Here is a 23071-nt window from a genome sequence, read left to right on the forward strand (position 1 = left end):
ACATGTTTGATTAAAATTTTTGAAAATTATTTTATTACATTTTATTCCATTAAATTTGAATATCCAATAAAAATAGAAATTTTATATTAAAATATTATCAAGTAATATATATATATATATATATATAAATTATAAAATTGGTGAATTTTACAATATTTCGCTCGCTACAAAACTAAAAATAATAATAAATTGAATTTTTAAAATATAGGAAATAAAACTAAAAATTAATAATGTGGGTTGAAAATATTTTGGTTTGTGTTCGTTTACATATATGTTTTATATGTAAATGATTATTAAGAGTTTGAACTATTTTTCAATTTTTATTTTCTTGAAATTTTTATAATTTTATTTTGAATTTAAATTTAATTTTTTACAAACATTTATTTCTAAAATCTTTTAATGTAAATAATCATTAAGAGTTTGAACTATTTTTATTTATATATTAGTTTTTATAATTTTTATTTGCAGAATTTTAATTTTAATTTTTTAGAATTTATCAATTTTATTTATTTATTTATTCAAAAAATAAATTTTTATCTATTAGAATTTATTTATTTTTTAAAAAAAATTTACCTTTTAAGATTTTATTTGAACTTTTGTTTTCCATTTTTTGAGTATTCTCAGAATTTCACTGAATATATTCAAAACGTCAAAAGTGCATTTTGAGTTTTATGTTATAAAATTTTCCTATATTTTCAAGAACAAGCAGATCGGACGTATTTTTTAATGCTTTGGAAAACTAAAACCTGAAAACGACATGAAAACAGCAAATCAAACGCGTCCTTATTTTTTAGACAATTTGTGGTTAAAAAATGAAGAAAATTTTTAGGTTTACCTATATTACTATTTTATTAAAGAATGTGTAAGTAAAAAAAAATAAAAGAGAAGTATGCATTCTCATTAAAATGAAGATATATATATATATATATATTAAATTTCAAATTTTATAAAGTTACAAAAGAGAGGCATAGTCCATATGGTTTTAAAATATTTAAATGATAAGGATATGTTATTTTTGGAATATCAATAAACCAGAGACAAAAAAGAATTTATTTAGCCCCTTTTTGAGCCCCATTCTTTTCATAGAAATTAATTTTTGAATAGTGTATTGATGGAAAATGCGTGGTTAACGAATAAGGAAATATTTTAAGTTTACGTGCAATATTATTATATTCGAGAATGTGTGGTTAAAATAATATTAAAACACTGTTTAAAAATATATATTTTTTAAAAAAGAATGTGGCTCAAACTAGGGCTTTAATATTATATGCCGTTAGATTATCAGCCTGTTTGAGCCTCCCTTTTTTGTGCCAAAAATATAAATAGTATTTTGATGGAGAATGTGTAATTTAAAAATAAAGGAATTTGCATATAATATTGTTTTATTAAAAAATGTGTGGCTGAAAATAATAAAGAAAAAAAAAAGTATTTTGAAAATAACGAGGACCTAATAAGGTAATTAATTCCTTCTATAATCAAAATTTTTTCCTCAATTTACCAGACACCTAAAATAACTTCTTCATATTTGAGAATTAGAAGTTAGACTCCAAAATCAATATTGAATGGTGACTGAGAACACTGAAATGATATTATAACTGAAGATTTGATCAAAAAGTTGCCAATGTACAATAAAATATATCTCGAACAAAAATATAATGTGAAGCATTAACTTACTATTTCAAACAAACGCACACTTTATGACGTAAATCTATCCAATAATTAAAGCGAGTAAATAAATAGATAAAATTATTTTATGCACTAATAATAAAAAGTTTCGATGTAATAGCTTATAGATAAACAAAACCCGTGAGCTCAAGGGCTTTAGCCCATGAGTTCAGCTTAAAATGGTCATTTGTGCTTGTAAAATAGATATAATTCATCTAATTTTGACACCTTGATTAATGTATCCAGCTGCATTATTCTCTCAAGGTCGAAATAGTTTCGTCTTCAAATCTTGTAAATGAACTCTTGTTCCACAGTAGTCACTGCTTACTCTAAATCACCAAATTATTTAACCCTGTTGTCAATTGCTCATTCTCAATCTAAATAATGCACACCACATAATGATGAAACTATGAACTTATATGGTTAACGTGTATGCACTACAAATATCAACAGTCACGAGTTTTTCCTTAATATAAGATACTTTAACATTCTCGAACTCTAGGCTAAAATAGATAGGTTGTCATAATTATCGTCTAAATCAGTTTTCCACGAACAGGAATTTAAAGAAGCAAAAATATTATTGTCCCTCTTAGAGTCCTTCCTACACTGCCATTGGTGGCTATCAAACCATGTGTTGCTTCAACTTCATCATTTTTCAATGCAGTTATTCAATCTATTACTCGTGGATACATTCACGCTAACTTATTGCATTACAAGATATTTTGTATCTAGGTTTCATGAACACTAAGCCATCTCTATTAGGAAAGTGACTATGCTTTGATATCAAATTGATAGAGCGAAACATGCACTTTTCAATTCAATTGAATACATAAAATTTGACCATCATTTTTTTTATAGATTCACAAAGAATACTTAATTTGAAGAATTGAGAAACTCTAACTCTTACATCAATAAAGACCCAAGTTAAAATGAACCATAATCCTAGTTGCTAAAGGAAAATAAGAAGTCATAACTTACCATTCTAAATAAATACAAACTATAAGAAATAGAGTAATGTCATGTGACCCTACTAAAATTACAACCCCAATTTAGGTGGGACTTGATGATAAGTTAAAATGTAAGGTGAAATTAAATGAGTTATTTAATTCTACTTATCAATTAATATCATGTTAGCATCACCGAAACTGAAGTTGCAATCTCAGTGGTGGCTAAATAGCATTACTCTAAGAAATAATGTAAGCAAATCCTCTAATAATTAAAACTAAAAGATAAAATGATAAAAAATAAGTTTAATTTGAATAAAAAAGTTTCAATCTAACAACTTAAATGATGAAATTTGACCATGAAACTATTGGGCTCTATTCCGTGCGCCTCTCTTTAGAAAAGTGATACAATTCATCTAATTCTAGGAACATGCTACTTGTACATAATGGTATTTACCCTTTTCATGAAGGGAAACCCATTTTGAATAAATTATATTTTATTTAAAGTGGATCATCCTCTATAAGAGAAGCGTGAACCCCTAATTCTAACCCAAGTAATTGGGTCAACATAAAAAACCGCACCATATATTCTTATTAATACAAGGATATCTTTTTATATTGCCAAGCACTTCAGATGTTAGTAAAATAGTAAATTCGAGTCGTGTGCTCATGGGACTCGTGATGGTTGACCCATAGGCCATAGAGGCTAGCATTTTTTCTTTTATCAAAGAGATCAAAATTGCTAAAATTTTCTAGTAGCTATAAATATCACTTTGACACATATTTGAGAGTCACATATAATCAATTTAAAATATAAATATATAAAAATTAACGATAAATAAATAAGTTGTATCTGTGAGTTTCACATAATATATGACTAAAAAATTACTTAACAAACCATAAACAATTTATAAATACTGACCAAATTGAGCTTAATATTATCAATAAGAGCAATGCTAAACTTATAGAAAATGGTGCACAGAATTAATATAGGAAAATAGTTGTCTCCTTATAGTTGACTGTTAATATATAATTATTCTATCAACGATGACAAAGATTTTTAGAAATATTATAGCCAAAATGTGCAGTACTCGTGAGTAATATAGTTGATTTATTGTTGCTCAAAATACAAAAGTAACCACTGTATCCAAAAAAATCAGTATAAAAATGAGCTCGATCAATTCGACATGATCATTCTTTTACCCCAACAATTTTTCCAATTTAGATAGAAACTTCTTGTGGGCCCCAACAAATAATTACGTAAAATAGTAGTTTTTTCTTTATTTTATTTTTTAGAGGATGTTTGGGAGTCATTTTTATGTAAATATGTATTTTAGAATAGTAAATTGATGGGAAATGTGTGGTTGAAAAATAAGAAATTTTTTTAAATTTATGTGTAATATTATTTTAATAAAAATGTGTGGTTAAAAAGAAAAGAGAGAAAGATGCATTTAAAAAAAAAAAAAAAAAAAAAGGGTACCAAAGGACCTTAATTAAGCAAAGGGAAAAAGGAAAAAATGAAAAATTGAAACCGCGTTGGCAATTTCAAAAGAGTTGGACCCAGTTACAATGATGTCCGTGTATTATCATTTACATGTCTGAACCCTACCATGCGAAGTTTGCCACTTATTGCAATATCGCGGATCTAGGAGGGGCATTTATGGAATTCAGTTTCATTTAACCAACGATTTTACTTGTAACAGCAAAAGACTTCGCGAAGAAAATAGTAGAAAACATAAAACCTTTGCATTTTTCCCAAGCAAAATAGGGGTTATGAATTTTTAATCTTCCTTTCTCTCATTCATTTTTTTCATTTGTTTATTAATCCTCAATATTTCTCCGATTTTCGATTTCTTTTTCTACTTTTCAACAAAAAATCAGATCTGTGAAATTGAAAAAAAATAAGTATGTCATTATTCTGATTTCTGCTGTCAGATCTTTTGTATATTTTTAGGAATATTGCAAGGAGAAAAGAAGTTGTTTTTAGACCAGGAGAAAGTGTAGTTCATTGGAGTTTTGTTGTTTAAAATATTGATTTGGAGTGAATACTGGATTGGATTTTTCATTTTTTTTTTTATGTGTTGGAAGTGCAACTACCGTCGATTCTCTTGATCTGGTTTCGTTTGAATTGCTCTTTTGTTTCCTGATCTGATTGGAGCCATCCAAATATGGTATGAATTGTCTTCCGTTTTATTTTTATTTGTTGATTGTTTGGTCTTGGTTTCCCGGAACGTGCTGTTATTTTATCTTAATTTATTGAATTGCGTGTGAATATTAGTTAATTGCTTAAGTTGATCAACAGTATGTTCCTGGAGTTTGGTATGATTTTCCAATATTTCTAGAATAATGTCGGAGGATATGCATCTTGATTTACTTATATGCATGCAATCTTTCTACCAATTTGAAGTTACTGGCGTACATTTTGTCTCTAATCAATTGAATGAGGAACTAAAATATTTCGAGTATGTGAATTGGTGAATTGTTGTTGGCGGGGAGACTGTGCACTGTGGTAGTTGCATTAACAGGTTTGACTTCTATTGAACATATCAATAGCATTTTGTCATATATCAAAGCCCAAGACTTCATTGTGTATCCAATTATCAACTTTTTGGATCATTTGATAAAGTTCTACACAAATAACTTGTGAAGTTTTTCGCAACGTTTTTTGGACCTTGGCTGCAGTACACGAATTTTAGAAGTCCTGGTGTCTCATTGGTGCAATAGATGAGACAGTTACGGTTTCAAAAGTTTGCTGTTTTTCACTGATTGAAAATTTGTTTAGTTAGTTAACAAAAATATTTTGCCATTTTAGTACACATAAAGGATGAAAATGAAGAATAATTGACATTCTTTGTTACTGTCTTTCTTCCACTTGATCAATCAACAAAACTAGTTTGTGATCCCTTTCATTATTTTCAGACTTTTCCATTGACCAGCTTTCTTGTTTCTAAAGTTTGCTAGAGAATTCCAGAGTGTCTATCACCATTAGCCCTTTCGGCCATGAATAATCCTTATAGTAAATGATATAATAACTACCTGTTAGAAAGTGATTAAATGGGATAGATTCCATAAAAGTTGATATCAGTAAAAGGCCATCACCGAAATATCATCCTTGTATGATCATCAATATTGTACTGAGGGCATCTCTAGAGTATGCCGAATCAATATAGCAATCTTTTTTTTTGACACACATTCGAATCTATTTGGCACTAGAATACCTTTATTAGGATGCAACTGTATAAAATAGTAGCGTGCCAACCAAATGAAAGCAAAATATCCTCATACAAATTTGGTCTACTTTGTTTGATGGCTTGGGTTTATAATCCACGTGCATTGCAGTCCTTGGTTCCAATGTTTTAACTGGAATTGACTCTCTCATGTCTTGAATATCGCTTATGAAGTCAGCCTGGGTTTCTCATGTAAATTTCTGCCAGCTGAAGATATCTGCACTGAGCAAAGAATGGAGTTTCTAGACATGGCATTAATACTCCTTAAAATGATTTTTGTAGGTTGCTTCAGTCAGCTTAGGGATGGGTTCTCTTGTATGGGTGGAGGATCTAGATGAAGCATGGATAGATGGAGAGGTTGTTGCAGTGAATGGTGAAGATATTAAGGTCCAGTGCACATCAGGAAAAATAGTGAGTATTTTTTACATCCTTTTTAGTTATTTTTCTTGGATTAAATTTTTCTTGCTTAAACTGGAGGGCTTACAGATTTACTAAATTTAGCCTCCTTGTATATTTTTGTCATCTTTTTCTACAGGTTGTTGCTAAGTCTTCCAATGTCTATCCCAAAGATGCAGAAACCCCACCTTGTGGAGTGGATGACATGACAAAGTTGGCATATCTGCATGAGCCTGGAGTTCTACATAATTTAAAGACCAGATATGATATTAACGAGATTTATGTGAGTTTCTTAGTATTGGATTCTTCATCTGGAAAAAGTTCCCTCTTCCCCTATTACTGCCTTCATTGATAAAACTCTGAAAAATTATTGGGACCTTGCTATTTGTGCATTTTCCAGACTTACACGGGAAATATATTAATTGCCGTGAACCCTTTCCAAAAATTGCCCCATCTGTATGATAGCCATATGATGGCACAATATAAAGGAGCAGCATTTGGCGAGCTGAGTCCACATCCTTTTGCTGTTGCAGACGCTGCTTACAGGCAAGTTTCATTTTAGATCTACTGCTTGAATTTGCATACTTTGTATTACTATTGAATAGACCATTTCTTTGCACAGACTAATGATGAATGAAGGAATAAGTCAGGCAATTTTGGTTAGTGGTGAAAGTGGGGCTGGTAAAACCGAAAGCACGAAATTGCTTATGCGTTATCTTGCATACATGGGAGGACGAGCTGTGGTTGAGGGAAGGACTGTTGAACAACAAGTTCTTCAGGTATATTCAGCTGAATAAGCATGGATGGGAAGTAATGCTGTTGATGATAAATTCTAGTATTACACTGCATGGCCGATTTAGTTTCTCACATTGTACTTTCCCATTGCTTATTTGCAGTCAAATCCTGTTTTGGAAGCTTTTGGTAATGCTAAGACTGTCAGAAATAATAATTCAAGGTGTAAAAATAATGCATATGATATTTGTCTCTAAATGTGCTGCCTACTTTGTTTTCTAAATTTGGTGTATGTGTGTGTGGATAGTATATCTTTTTGATATAATCATACAACTAATATGACCTGTCACGTCTTACAGTCGTTTTGGTAAGTTTGTGGAGATTCAATTTGATCGAAGGGGAAAGATTTCAGGGGCTGCTATTCGAACTTATTTGCTTGAAAGATCTCGTGTTTGTCAAGTGTCTGATCCTGAGAGAAATTACCATTGTTTTTATATGCTTTGTGCTGCACCAAAGGAGGTAATGGAATTTAATTGAAATTTTACCTGTATATATCTTTAGAACTCTCATTTTTTGAGCATCATATCTGCCTGTAGACGAAAATTTGGTAGTTTGCTTACCATCTCTAACAGACCGAACCTCGTAGTTTATTGAGTTAATATTCAATCTGTTTCATTTTAGTTGAAGCCATTTATATTTTATGTTTATATTTATATATTCAGGGCGTTCCTCATCAGGTCCCTTGTGAATATAAAATTTGTAAACTGGGTATTTGATTCTATATCCACTTGAAGCTCATTTATTCACATCAGTTATGCCCAATATAATGAATAGGACTTTGTTATCTCTCTGTGGTGCTTATAGTTTAAAGTGTTCTCTATATTTTGACTTCATTCATGTCACTGTTTTCATTTCTTAGTGATCTGTGACTCTGGATGTGATGTAACTTCCCTCAATTCTTTTCATAGCATTCTTTCTTTCATGTTTTGTCTTTCTGGAATGGTTTTATGCAAAAATACTAACACTGCTCTAAAATTGTTGTTCATAATTGAATTTCTATTTCTCCAACTGAGATGGGTCGTGGTTTTCTTATTTAAGGTGTAATTGTCAGTGCATATAAATATAATGCTTACGATGTTATTCAAGTTTAGTTGTCACTTTCATTTTATTTTATGTTGGGCAGTTCTCTATGCATCTTAATTCTCCCTCTTGATTTCAGATGAATCTCATTTCATTGTTTTCAATTTTAGGAGATTCAAAAATATAAATTAGGAGATCCGAGAACATTTCATTATTTAAATCAATCAAATTGCTACGAATTGGATGGGGTTGATGAATGCAAAGAATATATAGCAACAAGGCAGGCAATGGATACTGTTGGAATAAGTTCTGAGGAGCAGGTATTAGATGCAATTATTTAACACGTGAAGGCTTCTTGCTTTTTCTGATACAAATTTTGTTAAATTATCTTTGTTTTTCTTTGTCAGGATGCAATATTTCGAGTTATTGCTGCAATCCTCCACCTTGGAAACATTGAATTTGCAAAGGGAAAGGAAATGGACTCCTCAATGCCCAAAGATGAAAAATCTTGGTTTCATTTAAGAACTGCTGCAGAGCTTTTCATGTAATCCTTTGGTTTTTTTCTGGGCATGCAGTAACTAACAAGAATAGTTCCATTGTTGCTCTTTAACGTTTAGTGCCTAAAACTTTAGCTTTTTGTAGGTGTGATGTGAAGGCTTTAGAGGATTCCCTGTGCAAGCGTGTAATTGTAACTCGTGATGAAACAATCACCAAATGGTTAGATCCAGAGGCTGCAGTTTCCAGTAGGGATGCCTTGGCCAAAATTGTCTACTCTCGGTTGTTTGACTGGTAAGCTTCACTTTCATGCTTGAAGAAGACGTGTCTCACGTAAAACACTCAGTGATGTCCCAGCTTATATATATTAGTTTTGTACTTTCTTATTGATTTTGTTAAGAATCATGATTTTTGCTGTTTTACCATTATTGTGCAGGCTCGTAGATAAGATCAATAGTTCAATAGGTCAAGATCCAGACTCAAAATGTTTGATTGGGGTGCTGGATATCTATGGATTTGAGAGTTTCAAGACTAACAGGTGCTTAAGTGGTACGCCTTATATTTTTTGTTGGCAAGATCTGGTCTGTGTTGGCAAATCATGTAAAGATTTTCTCAAGAGTCGAAGAATATTTACATTTTTCTTACCCCCTTTTTCCTCTTTCACGGATAGGTAGTTGCAATCTTCCGTGCTACGGGACACACGGTTTGAGAAGAGTACATCCTCCATCATATAACTAAATTCAGTTGGCTAGTTTTGAATGTACAATTCTTTTGGTGGGGACGGGGGGCAGCCAGTGCACTATACAATACTCACTGTGCCTATTCTGTGAATAAGCTTTTTTTTTTTTTGCCTGCTATTGTGGTGATAACGACTGACTTCCTTTGGCTAGTCTTAGATTTAGTATTTTTGGGTGGGGGATGGGGGAAGCCAATGCACTCAATTCTACTTTCCTATGCCTATTCTGTGAATAGGATTTCTTACTGCTTTCTTGGTCATAAATACTGATTTGTTCTGATACAAATTTTGTTAAATTATCTTTGTTTTTCTTTGTCAGGATGCAATATTTCGAGTTATTGCTGCAATCCTCCACCTTGGAAACATTGAATTTGCAAAGGGAAAGGAAATGGACTCCTCAATGCCCAAAGATGAAAAATCTTGGTTTCATTTAAGAACTGCTGCAGAGCTTTTCATGTAATCCTTTGGTTTTTTTCTGGGCATGCAGTAACTAACAAGAATAGTTCCATTGTTGCTCTTTAACGTTTAGTGCCTAAAACTTTAGCTTTTTGTAGGTGTGATGTGAAGGCTTTAGAGGATTCCCTGTGCAAGCGTGTAATTGTAACTCGTGATGAAACAATCACCAAATGGTTAGATCCAGAGGCTGCAGTTTCCAGTAGGGATGCCTTGGCCAAAATTGTCTACTCTCGGTTGTTTGACTGGTAAGCTTCACTTTCATGCTTGAAGAAGACGTGTCTCACGTAAAACACTCAGTGATGTCCCAGCTTATATATATTAGTTTTGTACTTTCTTATTGATTTTGTTAAGAATCATGATTTTTGCTGTTTTACCATTATTGTGCAGGCTCGTAGATAAGATCAATAGTTCAATAGGTCAAGATCCAGACTCAAAATGTTTGATTGGGGTGCTGGATATCTATGGATTTGAGAGTTTCAAGACTAACAGGTGCTTAAGTGGTACGCCTTATATTTTTTGTTGGCAAGATCTGGTCTGTGTTGGCAAATCATGTAAAGATTTTCTCAAGAGTCGAAGAATATTTACATTTTTCTTACCCCCTTTTTCCTCTTTCACGGATAGGTAGTTGCAATCTTCCGTGCTACGGGACACACGGTTTGAGAAGAGTACATCCTCCATCATATAACTAAATTCAGTTGGCTAGTTTTGAATGTACAATTCTTTTGGTGGGGACGGGGGGCAGCCAGTGCACTATACAATACTCACTGTGCCTATTCTGTGAATAAGCTTTTTTTTTTTTGCCTGCTATTGTGGTGATAACGACTGACTTCCTTTGGCTAGTCTTAGATTTAGTATTTTTGGGTGGGGGATGGGGGCAGCCAATGCACTCAATTCTACTTTCCTATGCCTATTCTGTGAATAGGATTTCTTACTGCTTTCTTGGTCATAAATACTGATTTGCTTTCTCAATTTCATGTAAATGTGCACGTGTTTATTCATAACCTTGTGATCAATTGCATAGTGAAGGAAGAAAATACTAATCCAAAAATTTGAGATGTTGGGTATGAACACCTCTCATACTTTGTTACTACATTTGAAGATTTGGAATAGTCAGTGTGTATTTTGAAACTCGAAACTGTTGCAAATAATCAAGGAAAAATGCTTATGCCATTATTGTCTCCCATTTGGGAGGGACTAATAATGTCCCACTTTACAATCTTATGAATGAACCTTCCATCTCCACTCTATAAGTACCTGATACAACCTCCTGGCAGACCCACTATTTTGAGTGATGTCTAGGGTAGTATAGCCAGAGAAGCGCAGTTCCAGCGTTTTGAATCCTGAACATTTTAATTTCAGTGCATTATTTGACTTGCTCATTGACTTGAGATGTGATTATTTTGCAAAAGTTTTAGTATATCATTGATTTCACTAATGTTGCATATTTCTACAGTTTTGAACAATTTTGCATAAATTTGACGAACGAGAAGCTTCAGCAGCACTTTAATCAGGTTTCTCACGGATTCCTTATAGTTGATTTCTAAATTTACTTGCTCACTATGGTACAATTTTGTGAAACCTATTCCCTTATTTGACAGCATGTTTTCAAAATGGAGCAAGAGGAGTATACGAAAGAGGAAATCGACTGGAGCTACATTGAATTCATCGACAATCAAGACGTTCTAGATCTCATTGAAAAGGTTCTCCCGACTGTTATGTTAATCTGAAGTTCTTCTTTCAACTGTTATTCTACGTCTTTCGCTGAAGTTGAAGAAAAACAGTATCTCATTCTTTATTCAATGATCTTGCAAATATATTCCTACTGCTGTAAAATTTGGTTTAGGCTTCCCTCAGTATTGCCACTACATTGTCCAAAAGCTATAGCTCATGAAGGAGGTGAAATCCAACCTATATCACCCCAAATCAAGCCTGGAAATACACCGCAACCCCCACTCCATTCGGACCCACCTCCTTCAAGCATGCTCCTGCTTCATAAACCCATTTAAGAGAAATGCTACAACATTGACTTACCACCGGACCTCCAGATCTGATGCCAAATGATGTAGGGTATTTCCATCACTTTGCCAAAAAGCTATAGCTCATGGAGGAGGTGCAATTCACCACATATCACCTAGAATCAAGCAGAGAAATCCACCCCAAGCCCACTCTCTTTGAACCCTCCCATTTCAAGCATGCTTGTGCTTTACATACTATATCCTTTAGTCACTAATCTAACATTACTATCCATTAATGGACTATTACTATAGACTATGAAGTAACTTTATTTATGATCTTATTTACTTTTCCATTTTTTTGGTTCCGGGTACAATGCTGTTTTTCATACTTAGACTCCAAGATCCTTAATCGGTTCAACATTTTTTAAATCCCTTTTGTTTTTCTTGTTCTTGAGATGGATGATTTCTGTTCATCTTCTTGCTAATTTGTCAATGTAAATGCTGAGTTGTTTTCACTTTTATTATAACATGGCTCTCCCTTCATACACGTGTTCTTTCTAATATAAATCTTTTTAATGGCTCAGAAACCAGGTGGCATTATAGCTTTACTAGATGAAGCTTGGTAAGCTTTTTCATCAATTAAGGGACTTCTATTTTCAATGATTCGCTTTATTTGTCATAACTACTTATGGAAATTATATGGATGTGAATTTATTTTGTAGCATGTTTCCTCGATCAACTCATGAAACATTTGCACAGAAGCTTTACCAGACTTTTAAGAACCATAAACGCTTCAGCAAGCCCAAGTTATCTCCTTCTGACTTCACTATTTCCCATTATGCCGGTGATGTAAGTTTCTTTCTTGTCTTTATTATCTATATTGAATTATCTAGTTAACTTAAAAAACAAGGAGATTGCAATTGAAAAGCATTGATTTCCATCTTGTTTCATATGTTAGGTCACTTATCAAACTGAGATGTTTCTAGACAAAAACAAAGATTATGTTATTGCTGAGCATCAATCACTCTTGAATGTTTCCAACTGTTCCTTCGTTTCGGGTTTATTTCCAATGTCAAATGAGGAGACCTCTAAACAATCAAAGTTCTCTTCCATTGGCTCAAGGTTTAAGGTCTGTAACTCTCTCCCTACCCCCCCTACCCCCCTCTCTCTTCCCCCCCTCTCTCTGTGTGTGTGCTCACTTGTGTCTATCTTTCTCTTGGCGTGTATCGTCACATGGGTCTTTCTGGCAAGTATGTTGAGGTATTGACTTTTCTGATGATACATTTGCAGCAACAATTGCAAGCTCTACTTGAAACTCTGAGTACCACTGAACCTCATTACATTCGCTGTGTGAAGCCCAATAATCTTCTTAAGCCGGCTATTTTTGAGAATCTTAATGTCTTGCAACAACTGCGTTGTGGGGTAAAAATTAGATTCTTTTAGTTGGTTTCCAATGTATCTTGAAGTTAGATTAGCTGCTGAACTTTTGCTCAGTTCATATTTATTACATGTATATACAGGGAGTCATGGAAGCAATTAGGATAAGTTGTGCAGGATATCCAACCAAAAGACACTTTGATGAATTTGTAGACCGTTTTAGCATCCTGGCTCCTGAAGTTTTAGTCGGAAGGTAATATTAATTGCTACTTTATTCTTTTCATGTCACTCATTCTTTGACTGTCACTCTAATGGAAATTGATAATAGTACGGATGAGGTCACTGCTAGCAAGAGGCTTTTGGAGAAAGTGGGACTTGAAGGCTATCAGGTAATGGATTATTTTGTTGGATAATTAATAAATGCTGCATATATCTACCACTCGTTTGGAAATTAATCATCAGCATTTATCCTTTTAAATTGAAATGATCCTGTCCAGTGTTATAGCGGCCCAGTCCTAATCTTGTTTTCAAGGCATAGCGGTGTCATGTTTTGTGAGAATGTATTATTGATAGTTTTCCTTGGTTCTTGAAAGTAAACTTACTAGATTGTTGATCTTGTAAGGATATTAGTTTGGCATTTTAGCATTACTAAATTGCTTTTTCTACCATGTCTGACATTTTAATTCTTCTGTGTTGCTTCTTTCTCTATGAAACTAAGTACAGAAGTAATCAGATTTGCCATTTGTTTTTTTTCTGTCTAGAATCCCAGTGCTTGTTCTCTATGCTAGTGCTTACAGTAGGAATATTGGCTGCCACTATGATGGTTGCTTCTTGTAACCTTTTATCCAAAACTTAAGAAGCTTGGATCTTTCTGTTGCTTAGTTATATGAGTTCTGGACAAAACTGATTTATTAATTATTGTTCGGTGAAACTTGGATCCGTAACTTATAACCCTGCTTTTACTTATGTCGATAGTTTTTTTTTCTCGGTCCATCAGAATTCAGATCTTTCTTGTTTATTGATGGTGAAAATGAGGTCCATATCCATCATGGATGTTCCTATCTCGTGTTTGTTTGTTTTTGGTCACACAGGCTCTCGGTAGGAGTATCACCCCGAACTAAAATCAAGACAGATTGCTTCGTCTTAATAGGTCAACTAAAGTGATCTTCTTCTTCTTTTGTTCAGGCATATGTTATCGTCTTTTTGGATTCCAACTCGTCTTTCTACTCTGTTTTCTATTAAATCCAAAACCTATCTCGTGTTCACCTCGAAAAGGATCAGACACAGATAATTTGGCCCTGCTACATGTTCCTGTATTTGAATAACTAGGCTTAACTGATAATAACATAATTCTAACATATCAGTTACAGTTGTTGCTCTTTGCTTGTATAAGGTATCATAAGTCAGAACTTTATGGGTATGATTGATATGTAAGACTAGACAAAACTAGATTAGATTAAGGAAGAAGAAGTTCAAATCTTGACTAATGTCCTGTCTGGTGCTGTTTAATATTGTGCCCCAAACATGCATCTACATGCCCTGTTGGTTAAATGCTATCAATAAAAATAATAATTCATTATTTTTAATCGTAAGTCCTGGAGACTTTTTGGTTCATCATGCTATTGCTTTGGGTTTGCATACAACTACATTGATCTTAGTGAAAGGTTCTTTAGATGCACATGGTACCGAGTTAATGTCTAATGAAAAGGATTTAGGTTATAATTTCCCATGCAATGGCCCGAGATGAGGGGTTGATTGTGATATTTTGGCATGGGACGCATTTTATTTGCCAGTTTTTTGAGTGTTAAATTCTATTGCCTTTTTGATTTAGCGTGCTTTTGCAGATTGGGAAAACAAAGGTGTTTTTAAGGGCTGGTCAGATGGCTGAGCTGGATGCTCGCAGGACTGAGGTGTTGGGAAGATCTGCAAGCATTATTCAGAGAAAAATTCGTTCTTACATGGCTAGAAAAAGTTTTACATTGTTGTGTTGCTCAGCAATACAGCTTCAATCAGTGTGCAGAGGTGCTTAATTTTGTAAGATTTACTTTTTATGTCAATGGAAGCACTGCAAACCTTATAAGGTTTTCCTCTTTGTTGAGTGCAGGAGAACTTACGCGGAAAGTTTATGAGGGCATGCGGAGAGAAGCTTCTTCTCTGAGGATTCAGAGAGATTTACGGATGCATCTTGCTAGGAAAGCGTTGTGTTCCTCAGCAATACAGCTTCAATCAGTGTGCAGAGGTGCTTAATTTTGTAAGATTTACTTTTTATGTCAATGGAAGCACTGCAAACCTTATAAGGTTTTCCTCTTTGTTGAGTGCAGGAGAACTTACTCGGAAAGTTTATGAGGGCATGCGGAGAGAAGCTTCTTCTCTGAGGATTCAGAGAGATTTACGGATGCATCTTGCTAGGAAAGCATACAACGAATTGTGCTCATCTGCAATTTCAATTCAGACTGGAATGCGTGGGATGGCTGCACGTAGTGAACTTCGCTTCAGAAGGCAGACAAGTGCAGCCATTGTCATCCAGGTAAGACACCTCAGGAAAACATAAGTTATCTTTCTGGTATGTTGTCCATTGGTCAAGATAAAAACATTTTCTTGTCTAGAACCTTCCAAGAACGTCCTAATTGAAAATTTTGATGACTTCATCTTGTGACTACAGAGTCATTGCCGCAAATTCTTAGCCCTTTCAGAGTATAGGAAGCTGAAAAAAGCTTCAATCACCACACAATGTGCATGGAGGGCTAGAGTTGCACGTAGAGAACTTCGGAAGCTGAAGACGGTACCCTCCTTTGCCTTCTTTCCTTCTCAATCCCTACCTTCCGATTTCTTTCTTCCTTCCCACCAGATGTAGTTGAAATATGTCAGTAATACTTATTATGAGTTACACATGCTACTTATCATGGTTTTAAAGCTTTTTATACCTATAGAGTGCTCAGGCTTTCTTAAGCAAATGTTCAATGAGCTATATTTATATTACTGCTCTAGGATAGTTGATTTCAGAAATCAATGTTTTCTTTTGACCAGAGAGAGTGGGAATCCACTTGTTAAAATGCTGTGGGAACTAAGGCAATTTTCTTGATTTATATGACTGGCTTCCCATTTTGATTCTGCGGATGCCATCCCCCCACCCCCCACACAATTTTTCTGTTTCTCTGGTAATGTCAATTGAAAACAGCATATTGGTCAATCCAGACTGAGAAATCTAATCTGTTCTTAAAAAAATAATCAATCACCAATAATCGACCAGCATATTTACAGTGAAAATTCTTCTTCAATGTTCATAAGGTTACCCTTAAAACATGTGGAATTTAAAATTTGCTCAAAAAATGTGTAGAAGTCTCAAATTTATGATTCAGGCAACTAGCTGTTCATGGGAAGACCTTAAATTTAAGAGGATGGTTGGATCATTAAGAGTGAAAGAATATTGTATTTTAGTATTATTGACCCCTCCTAGAGTGTTCCTGATCAATAATTTTACAGAAACATGAAATTAAGAAGCTTATATACCATACAAATTTTTGGAAAAGGATGAAATAGAGAATAACCAAAACCCTCCCGACATATTGCTCTATGGAAAAAAGTTCCTTTACAAGTCTTTTAAATTTCTCTCTCTTGTTGCTTCTCTATATTCATGTTTTTCATAATTTTTGTTTTCCAATTCAAATACAGGCTGCAAGAGAAACAGGTGCACTGCAAGCTGCCAAGAATAAATTAGAGAAGCAGGTTGAAGAGTTGACTTGGAGATTACAGTTGGAGAAAAGAATGAGGGTAAGTGAACTTCTTTTTTGGTTAGAAAATGTTTGATTTTTTTTTAAGGCCCTGTTCGTTTTTTCAAGTTTTAGCATGAGACTGTAGTGCTAAGCTGTTGTGATTGTGCCGTTGTGAGTATGGAATAAAAAGGTTCTGAAAGTGTTAAAAAACATGGTTGAAAATGTTAGGAAAATACCAATCAATAATGTAAATTCAACATGCTTCTTCAAAAAATATATTTGAATTCATCTCTATACCTCCTTGTTTTCTTTTCTTTTTTACTGATGTATGGTGTTCTGTTTCGTAGACTGACATGGAAGAAGCAAAAACTCAAGAAAATGAAAAATTGCAGTCAGCCTTGCAAGATCTGCAACTACAGTTCAAGGAAACTAAAGACATTCTCATGAAGGAGCGTGAAGCTGCTGAAAGGGCAGTAAAGCAAATTCCTATAATCCAGGAGGTCCCTGTTGTTGACCATGAATTGATGGATAAGCTTAATGCTGAAAATGAAAAGCTCAAGGTAAGATGGCGAAATTGACTTGCTTTATTGGGGACTTCGTGTGGACATAGATATTACGGGTTGCTTATTCTTGCTGAAGCATTCATTTTTATTATTCATTTCAGGACTTGGTTAGCTCTCTAGAAAAGAAAATAGATGAAACCGAGAAGAAATACGAAGAGACAAGCAAACTTAGTGAGGAGAGGTTGAAACAGGCTGTGGAGGCAGAGTCAAAGATCATTAAGTTGAAGACTGCCATGCAAATGTTGTACATATTCTTTTATCATTAATAGTTTTTGGTCATAGTGATTTCTGGATTCAATATTGCTAATCAATTTGTGCCTTCTCTTTCTATAAATATAGGCTCGAAGAAAAAGTTTCTGACATGGAGTCTGAGAATACTTCGTGTGGACATAGATATTACGGGTTGCTTATTCTTGCTGAAGCATTCATTTTTATTATTTATTTCAGGACTTGGTTAGCTCTCTAGAAAAGAAAATAGATGAAACCGAGAAGAAATACGAAGAGACAAGCAAACTTAGTGAGGAGAGGTTGAAACAGGCTGTGGAGGCAGAGTCAAAGATCATTAAGTTGAAGACTGCCATGCAAATGTTGTACATATTCTTTTATCATTAATAGTTTTTGGTCATAGTGATTTCTGGATTCAATATTGCTAATCAATTTGTGCCTTCTCTTTCTATAAATATAGGCTCGAAGAAAAAGTTTCTGACATGGAGTCTGAGAATAAAATTCTTCGGCACAAGACCTTGCTTATCCCCGCTAAAGGGGCGCTAGAACATCCATCTACTTTAGCAACCAATGTATGTATTTTCAGAAAAATCCACAACTTTTTTGTCTTTATCTTATCTCAAATCTCGTCATTCCATGTTATATGTAGGGATTGGAAAATGGTCACCTTGTGAATGAAGTCAAGAGCAATGTACTAAGCTCTTTTCCATATTATCAATTAAATTTCATAGAGCATGTTATTGGATTCTACTATCCACTTATTGATTATTTGATGGGTTTGACTTCTGCAGGAATCACAGAATCTTTTTCCACAGAAAAGTTATGAGACCCCTGATGGCAAACCAAGGAGACCTCCAACTGATCGTCAGCATGTGCGTGCTTCTAGGGATTCTGATACACATATTTCTCATGCTTAAATTCTGGTGTACATTCTAGTCAACTAAATAAAAATTATTTCGAAAACATGCTGCAGGAGGATGTTGATACACTCATGGCTTGTGTAATGAAAGACGTGGGGTTCAGTCAAGGCAAGCCCGTTGCAGCGTTCACCATATACAGATGTCTTCTGCACTGGAAATCTTTTGAAGCAGAAAGAACAAGTGTATTTGATCGGCTCATTAATATGATCGGTTTGGCCATCGAGGTAATTTGCTGACTTCATATGACATCATTTTTCCTTCTCATGTGGGATTGACTGGGACATGTTGCACAAATATGGCTTCAGCAGAAATCTTGATGAACTAAATAGGTAAAGAAAAACACAAAATTAAACAAAAACCCTAGCGACGGAACACAAAACGAAAATTACAGATTTTTGCTCACAGCACATGAAATAATTATATTGAATTAGGGATGGCTATTTGAATGGCCAAACCCTAGCCTCACAGTGCCCCACCCCATTTGTGGAATTTAATTTATTTTTTCCAAATTTTGTTTAGAATCACTTTAGCCCGGCTTTTTTATGCCTAAAACCGATTACCCAAGCCTTGCAGCTCAACTCCCAAATTACCCTAGAATTTACAGGGAATACACACACACACAAACCCGCCCGACCCCGGGGCAGTAAACAATGCATGGATTGCCCCGCCCTGCCCCACCTTCAGACCATCTCCAATGGTGAGGCAAACTTGGTGTAAAATGCTCTCCAATGGTTAGGTAAATATGATGTGAATTTAGTGTAATGCAAATTTAAAGTTTCTCAATTATTTCCATTTTGCTCTCTCTTCACCTTTACAAACAATTTTTGTTCCATCTATATCCTTTTTTTAATCTTTTAGAATTAATTGATTTTAGTTTATTTATATTATTTTAATGTGATATTTTTATTTAACATTTATCTTTAAATTCTAATCAAGTAATAAGTAATAATTATTGATACAATAAATTAAAATTGTTCATGTAATCTTTTTTATTAGGGTATTTCATTTATTATTATTTTTTTAAATTTATTAATTTATGCAATATTGTTCATTAAATATAATTTTTAATTTATTGACTTTGGTAATAATATAATTTTTAATTAAATAATTTAAAATAAAATTTGGTGTAAGACCATCTCCAATGGTCTACACCAAATTTAGTGTAAAATTTGGAGAGGTTACACCAAATCGCACCAATTTTGGTATAAAATTACACCAAAATTTGGTAGACCATTGGAGATGGTCTAAGAGGGGATCGGGCGGTAAAATCCCTAGTGGGGTCCGGGATGTGGCACCCCACCCCACCCCACCCCACCCCATTGCACTTCCTATATTGAATAGCTATGATGTAGAAGTTTGGCCACTTTGACAAAAATGCTGGGCCAATTAAAAGAACCCTTCTCTAACAGCTCCTGTAGTTGGAGCTTCAAGCATAGAGTTCCAAGATCGAATACCATAGGGCCTAGTTGAAGTAATGACCACTATTCCTGACTGAACATAATAAACATACATCTATGAAGATGACTGATCAGTTCTTGATTGTGCATACTGAGCCCAGCTGTTGTAGTTTATAGAAATATCTCAATCGTGGTTTATTCAGACACTTGATTGAAGTGTCTGCGCAGTGCAGAATTAACTGCATCTGGTTCTTTTCCACATTCTATACTACTAGTCTCTACTACATACTGTGTGTCCAATATATGAGACGTATGCTCACGTAATGGGTTTCTTTTGGTACTTTTCATAGTCTTTTTTATTTTTTTGTTGGGGTGCGCGCGTGCGCGTTGATGTTATGGGGTCATTACTTCCCGGAGTTCACAATGTTCTGTGGTGGAAAGTTGTCTGGCGGCTTTATAGCTGTTAAGAGGAAAAAATAAACTTACAGCTGTAACTATGTCTAGAGCTATTGTCCAAGAGGTGCAGAATTAACTGCATCTGGTTCTTTTCCGCATTCTATACTACTAGTCTCTACTACATACTGTGTGTCCAATATATGAGACGTATGCTCACGTAATGGGTTTCTTTTGGTACTTTCCATAGTCTTTTTTATTTTTTTGTTGGGGTGCGCGCGTGCGCGTTGATGTTATGGGGTCATTACTTCCCGGAGTTCACAATGTTCTGTGGTGGAAAGTTGTCTGGCGGCTTTATAGCTGTTAAGAGGAAAAAATAAACTTACAGCTGTAACTATGTCTAGAGCTATTGTCCAAGATTTGAAAGTTAACACAGTTGTAACTGATTGTAGAATCAAGAAAGCAATGATCACATGGCTTATTGGCTGTCAAACACCTCTACATTGCTGTTCTTACTCCAACGAAGTTTGAGGCCTGCTGGTTCAGCTCCAGTTCGTAAACCACCCCCTCCCACATCTCTATTTGAGAGAATGACAATGGTATTTGAATAATCCAAGCTTCATTTAATTATTTCATGATTTTTTTTTTTTGAAGTGGATAATTTTTGTGAAGTTGAATTATATATCTATAATTATACTCAGGGATTTCGGTCATCCCCTTCTACTGTAAACCAAGCTGCAGCTGCAGCGGCTCTTGAAACACTTCGCCAAGTTGAAGCCAAATATCCAGCTCTGCTTTTCAAGCAGCAGCTTACTGCCTATGTTGAGAAAATTTATGGAATTATTCGAGACAACTCGAAGAAGGAGTTGGGATCGTTGCTTGCTTTGTGCATCCAGGTATCTTGAGCTCTTGTGTGTACTCTGCAATTCTCCCTAAACTTCCAATGTTGCAGTCTGGTTTTGGTAAAACATTCAAATACCCAGCTCTACTTTTTGCCTATGTTGAGAAAATTTATGGAATTATTCGAGACAACTCGAAGAAGGAGTTGGGATCGTTGCTTGCTTTGTGCATCCAGGTATCTTGAGCTCTTGTGTGTACTCTGCAATTCTCCCTAAACTTCCAATGTTGCAGTCTGGTTTTGGTAAAACATTCAAATACCCAGCTCTACTTTTTGCCTATGTTGAGAAAATTTATGGAATTATTCGAGACAACTCGAAGGAGTTGAGATCATTGCTTTCTTTGTGCATCTAGGTATCTTGAACTGGTGTGTACTTTGTAATTATCCCTAAACTTCCAATGCTGTACTTTGGTTTTTGTAAAACATTTATGTTCTTAAAACAATGGCTCTATGATTGTTGTTATCTCCTTTAAGAGGCAATAGATATTTTAAGGCTACAATTGGACACCTGAGGCAGTGATCCTTTGCTTACACGCGCATGCTATTTTTGCATGTCTGTCATAGAGTGAGAATCCCCATACATCTTGTGTAGTAGATGGTAACTTAGAAGTTAATTGGAACCCAAGACAAGCATCAGCAATGTCTGCTTAACTTTCAATTCACCTCTGACCATCAAATGAGATGTGAATAAACCGTCTCCTCTCTTTGAAAGTTTGAAAGAAGGGGTGCTTCCAACTTCATATTTATTTTCTTTTTATGGAATATGAAAATAATCTCAAGTTCTCAGCTATCATGTCCTGCATTATTAAGAAAGCATGTTATAAATTGTAAGAAGATTGAAGGAGTCTTTACATTTTCTCTTGGATTATTCAGAAGAAAAACAGCCTTGATTTATTACCATCTCTAGAAATTATTATGTTGCTAATGGGAAACAAAGATAAGGAAAAACATAAAATTTGTTTAGGATTTTAAAATATAGTTTTATTCAAGTTATGTTTGATTAGATTAAGCTGTTGTTTGATTCTCTCTCTCTCTCTTTTTTTTCACAAAATTCATTTTTCACTTTCTTCTTTTTAACCACACATTCTTCAATAAAAGAATATTACATGCAAATCCAAAACTTTTCCTTATTTTTTGACCACACATTCTCATTAAAATGCTATTCCAAAATGCATCACTTCCAAAACTGGGGCTCAAACATGCTTCAAATTACTCAATATAAAAAGGATTTATTCATTATAATGGGTACTCTTGAACATATGAAATAAACTGATTTACTCTTGCCCTAAATTCTTCTTGAAACCCCTTTTTCTTTATCGTTCATTTTCTTCTTCAATGGTTTGTTATCAAATTCATTTCTTGTAGATGTAAACCAATGACTGTATCTACACCATGCATCAGAAAGGCAATTTCCTATGATGAGAATCTTTTTTATGCTATTTGAATTTTATGCGTATTATTACTACCTATATTCGAACTATCAAGGAGCTGCGGATTGATGCTTTATCTATTTGTTAGGTACTCCATGTCCCCGTGTTTACCATGTTTTTGCTATTCTATGTCAATTAATTTTCGACAATCTGGCAAAACTGTTAATGATCATTATATGATAAACTAAAATTCAGGCACCGAGAACCTCTAAAGGTGTGCTGAGATCTGGGCGATCCTTTGGTAGAGATTCCGCAACAAATCACTGGCAGGGAATCATTGAGTGCCTAAACTCTCTTCTCAGCACCTTGAAAGAAAATTTCGTATGAATCTCATTCACTTTACCTTTTATACCTTTCATATGCTATAAAATGCTGATGCTAGTTTCGTTGCCAGGTTCCTCCAATTCTTGTTCAGAAGATATTTTCTCAGATATTTTCATATATCAACGTACAACTCTTCAACAGGTGA

General features: G+C 34.3%; 1 protein-coding gene across 1 annotated transcript in view; it reads left to right on the top strand.

Moving 5' to 3' along the window:
• The first annotated feature begins 4304 nt into the window (after positions 1-4304).
• Positions 4305-23071, top strand: part of LOC111407852 (myosin-6-like) — a 20822-nt gene continuing 2055 nt past the window's right edge. Inside the window, exons 1-33 of the mRNA XM_023037542.1 lie at positions 4305-4780; positions 6119-6247; positions 6372-6515; positions 6633-6778; positions 6855-7011; positions 7129-7187; positions 7324-7483; positions 8215-8364; positions 8452-8588; positions 8687-8833; positions 8976-9077; positions 11185-11242; positions 11330-11431; positions 12271-12308; positions 12409-12535; positions 12645-12815; positions 12977-13108; positions 13207-13316; positions 13392-13452; positions 14908-15085; positions 15385-15590; positions 15726-15845; positions 16736-16834; positions 17124-17336; positions 17441-17580; positions 18025-18136; positions 18214-18255; positions 18356-18436; positions 18538-18708; positions 20727-20873; positions 20976-21170; positions 22798-22923; positions 22997-23067. Coding sequence (XP_022893310.1) covers positions 4778-4780; positions 6119-6247; positions 6372-6515; positions 6633-6778; positions 6855-7011; positions 7129-7187; positions 7324-7483; positions 8215-8364; positions 8452-8588; positions 8687-8833; positions 8976-9077; positions 11185-11242; positions 11330-11431; positions 12271-12308; positions 12409-12535; positions 12645-12815; positions 12977-13108; positions 13207-13316; positions 13392-13452; positions 14908-15085; positions 15385-15590; positions 15726-15845; positions 16736-16834; positions 17124-17336; positions 17441-17580; positions 18025-18136; positions 18214-18255; positions 18356-18436; positions 18538-18708; positions 20727-20873; positions 20976-21170; positions 22798-22923; positions 22997-23067 — 4034 coding nt within the window. The 5' untranslated portion in view covers positions 4305-4777. The remainder of the gene's footprint in view (positions 4781-6118; positions 6248-6371; positions 6516-6632; positions 6779-6854; positions 7012-7128; positions 7188-7323; positions 7484-8214; positions 8365-8451; positions 8589-8686; positions 8834-8975; positions 9078-11184; positions 11243-11329; positions 11432-12270; positions 12309-12408; positions 12536-12644; positions 12816-12976; positions 13109-13206; positions 13317-13391; positions 13453-14907; positions 15086-15384; positions 15591-15725; positions 15846-16735; positions 16835-17123; positions 17337-17440; positions 17581-18024; positions 18137-18213; positions 18256-18355; positions 18437-18537; positions 18709-20726; positions 20874-20975; positions 21171-22797; positions 22924-22996; positions 23068-23071) is intronic.

This window comes from Olea europaea, chromosome 1, assembly GCF_002742605.1.
Source record: "Olea europaea var. sylvestris chromosome 1, O_europaea_v1, whole genome shotgun sequence".
Taxonomy (NCBI): Eukaryota; Viridiplantae; Streptophyta; class Magnoliopsida; order Lamiales; family Oleaceae; genus Olea; species Olea europaea.